Source organism: Cavia porcellus, unplaced genomic scaffold (genome assembly GCF_034190915.1).
Source record: "Cavia porcellus strain 051 isolate PalLab524CR breed Dunkin Hartley unplaced genomic scaffold, mCavPor4.1 scaffold_2, whole genome shotgun sequence".
Classification (NCBI taxonomy): domain Eukaryota; kingdom Metazoa; phylum Chordata; class Mammalia; order Rodentia; family Caviidae; genus Cavia; species Cavia porcellus.
Window position 1 is genome coordinate 116714121 of NW_026947485.1, and position 3434 is coordinate 116717554.

General features: G+C 41.2%; 1 protein-coding gene across 1 annotated transcript; it reads right to left on the minus strand.

Moving 5' to 3' along the window:
* Nucleotides 1–224: 224 nt before the first annotated feature.
* Nucleotides 225–1181, minus strand: LOC100721852 (olfactory receptor 6F1-like). Its single transcript, XM_003479511.1, has one exon. It carries the CDS (start codon nucleotides 1179–1181, stop codon nucleotides 225–227), a length of 957 nt encoding a protein of 318 aa, XP_003479559.1.
* Nucleotides 1182–3434: the final 2253 nt, after the last annotated feature.

Consider the following 3434-nt stretch of genomic DNA (forward strand, 5'->3'; position numbering starts at 1 on the left):
ATTTAAAGCATGTGAGACCAAACCAGCCAATTTTTCCACTGTGAGTGGCTGTGGGCAAATCTGGTTTCTCTCTTTATGAGAGTATAGGAAGACCTTCACACAGACTAAGTACACAGTAACACTTCAGTAGAATTCAGAAGTTCACAAAGGTCCCCTATAAAAACATATGTCTTACTTCGTAACATTTTAGCATTTACTGTGGTTGATTAATTGCTGTTGCTTTTTCAAAACTTCTTGATGTTTCTAGTTAACAAAAATGCTTTTTGAGCTAGAAACTTCTTGAAAGCTTTTTTTACATCCTGGTTCCTCAGGGTGTAGATGAGAGGATTTACCAGAGGGGTGACCACACAGTAGAACACGGAGATCACTTTTCCAATGGTGAAGTTGTACTTGGCCGGAGGACGAACATAGGCAAAGATAATGGTGCCATAGTAGATGGTGACTACGGTCAGGTGGGAGGCACAGGTGGAGAAAGTCTTCTTCCGGGCCTCTCGGGAAGACAGCCTGATCACTGTGGCCACAATATTGCCATAAGAGGAGACTGTGAGAAGGAAAGAGCTTAGAATCACAACTGAGGTGCATGTGTAGCCCAGGGCTTCTACCACAAAAGTGTCTGAGCAGGAGACTTTAGAAAGGGGGTCTGAGTCACAAAAGAAATGGTTGATCTTATGGCCACAAAAGTTTAGTTGAGAGATGAGTATGGTAGCTGGGAAAGGGGCAAAGAAGCCCCCAAACCAGGACCCAGCTGAAAACTTGAGGCAGATCTGAGCATTCATGAGAAGCGAGTAGCGCAGAGGGCTGCAGATGGCCACGTACCGATCATAGGCCATAGCGGCCAGCAGGATGCACTCTGTGGCTCCCATGGAGAAGAAGAAGTAGAGCTGGGCAATGCATCCAGGAACGGAGATGGTGACAACTGTGGAGAGGCAGGTGGCCAGCAGCTTAGGCACAGTGGCCGTGGTGTACCAGATCTCTAAGAAGGACAGGTTCCCTAGGAAGATGTACATGGGTGTCTGGAGTGTGGAGTCTGTGAGAACAAGGAAGATGATGAGGGTGTTTCCTGTGAGGGAGAGCAGGTACACAGTGAGGAATGTGGCAAAGAGTGTGAGCTGCAGAGAGGGAGAGCCTGGGAAGCCCACAAGAATGAACTCTTTCACTGTGGTTCGGTTTGCTCCATCCATACCGTGTCTGCTCTGATCTGGAAGGGCCAACAACACCAAATGATGGTAGATGACCAAAGAGTTGAGAATGGAATATGATTTTCACTTATAAATGTTGTAGTGATCCTTAATAAAAGTGACTAGTTCCTATCAACAGCATGATTACCACGTCTGTACACTTTACATGTTACAGTTGATTTTCAAGATAATTCTTCAGTGTAAATACCCTAATAATCCATACTTTTAGAAATAAATGAACAGTTTAAGTACAGTTATTACATAGTTTCATCAGTCTTTAAGTGATAATGCTACTTTTTGGAACCTAAGAATGTCGATTTCAAAGGCCCACCAATGCATGTGTGTGGCCTTGTGTGAGAGCTTGTCTTTGCCCAGTCTCTGAAGAAGTCTCATTGCGAAGTCCAGAGGAGGACTGGGAAATCAGAGATGCTGCTGACAGGATGAGGCCATCGGCGACATTTTCCAGATGTGCCTACCACTGTGGTGAGAGAGTGCTGCCCGTGATTGTAACTTCACGGCCACAGTCTGTTGAAGGCTGGATGGATTTGGTGTGAGTACAGCCTGCATCTAGAGAGCAAAACAGAAGGTGGAAAGCAGTGTATATATTACCTTTACAGGAGTTAAAGCTCACTGTTTGTGAATCTCTTTATTGTGTTGTTCTTCTCTGATTAGGAACAGTTTGGCAAGTACATGTTAAAAGAAAACTGCACATTCAGAGAAAAGGCAACCCCAGCCAGTGCAGTCAAATCTTTTAGTGTCAAGATGCCCCAAGAAGCATGAAATATGTTCAGTCATGGTAGCCATAAGAAAACTCTTGTAACACATGTAAACTATATTTTTAAAAGGATAGACTGTAAATGCTGCAAAATAGTCACTTAGTACTTCCTGTGTCAAAAAAAGAACCCTGTCCGAACGTAAAGTGAATAAGCTTGATTTTCTTTATATATGCTCCCTGCTTTCAATCTCTGTGAGGACTCAAGTCATCAAATTAATTGTGAAAGTGATACAGGGAAATGAAACTCCCAACCTACTATATGTTCAGTATGAGTTTGTGTTCTCTAAAATCAAAAAATGAATTTTGGGAACAATGGAGGTAAGGAGGAGAATAGAGTATATTTATTGAGAGAAAGAAAGCTTCTGTTTACCCCAGAAGGGTCCCAAGTGGGTTGCCTGGCACCTTGTCCTTTCTAGGGATTTTTATAGAGTAAAATCATGTTGTGAGACAGGGTTAAGTTGGGGAAAAACGGGAACTCAAAAGGTGGGCCTAAGATGGGACAGAACTGTGGTTAACCAACAAGATTAATTGCTTAGATAAAATTGATTAAATCAGGAACAAATGGCGGCACAAATTAAGTAGTAAGTGGGTATGCTTAACAGCAGTGACTCTTCCTTTAGCCTGTAGCCGGTGGGATGCTGAGTCCTGACTTCCTCAAGGTGAGGGAGAACTATTTGAACTGTGGGTCCAAATATTTGGGGTGTGATGTATTTGTTTTGCCTTTTGTCTGGAGATCTGGCCCCCAGCAGGAGATATCTGTCTCCTCAGAAGTCACACAGTATCTGAACCTCTGCAGTGGCTCCTTTGACAGCTCTGTCTGACTGCCTGTAATATTTCCAATTAACTCAGCTGCCTGTAAAAACACAGGTACAGGTACAAACCTCAGTGCAAATCATACTCCCTGTGGAGTGCAGTTGGCACAGCTGAGAATGTGCTAGCTATTGATATTGATATTAGTACATCATGAGTTCCATGTTCTAACCACTGAGCTGTGTAAAAATAGCTGTGTGGAATTGAATTTTCCTGAATCGCATAAATGTTTTGCCATATCTCTGTGAGTAATAAAAACTAAGTTGTACATTTTAAAATTTGCTCTACAACTCAAAAGATTTTAAGGCATATCAATAGTATTTATAACAGGAAAATGATTAATATGTTGAACTAATTATTAAAAATATTTTCCAATTTTTCCTAATGCTTAAGGAAAATTCTCAACTATTTTATTCATAAAAACCAAAGACCCATTGCTATTAAGAAAAGGACATACCACAGGCATTTTTTTTGTCATTCCAAAAGAAAGATATAATATTTGAAAGTAACACAATCAGATGAAGTAAGCAGAATCAAATTCATGTCAGAACCTTCTGTGAAAAATCAGAAGGATGTAATTCTGCACTTGGCAATGGGATTTTATATTATTCTGCAACACAAATATTTCATAGAGAATGAAAGAGGGAAAATAAGTTCCAGCAGAATTAAAA

Coding starts and splice junctions, on each gene's coding strand:
- LOC100721852 (XM_003479511.1), bottom strand. CDS start 1,181: ATGGATGGAGCAAACCGAACCACAGTGAAAGAGTTCATTCTTGTGGGC.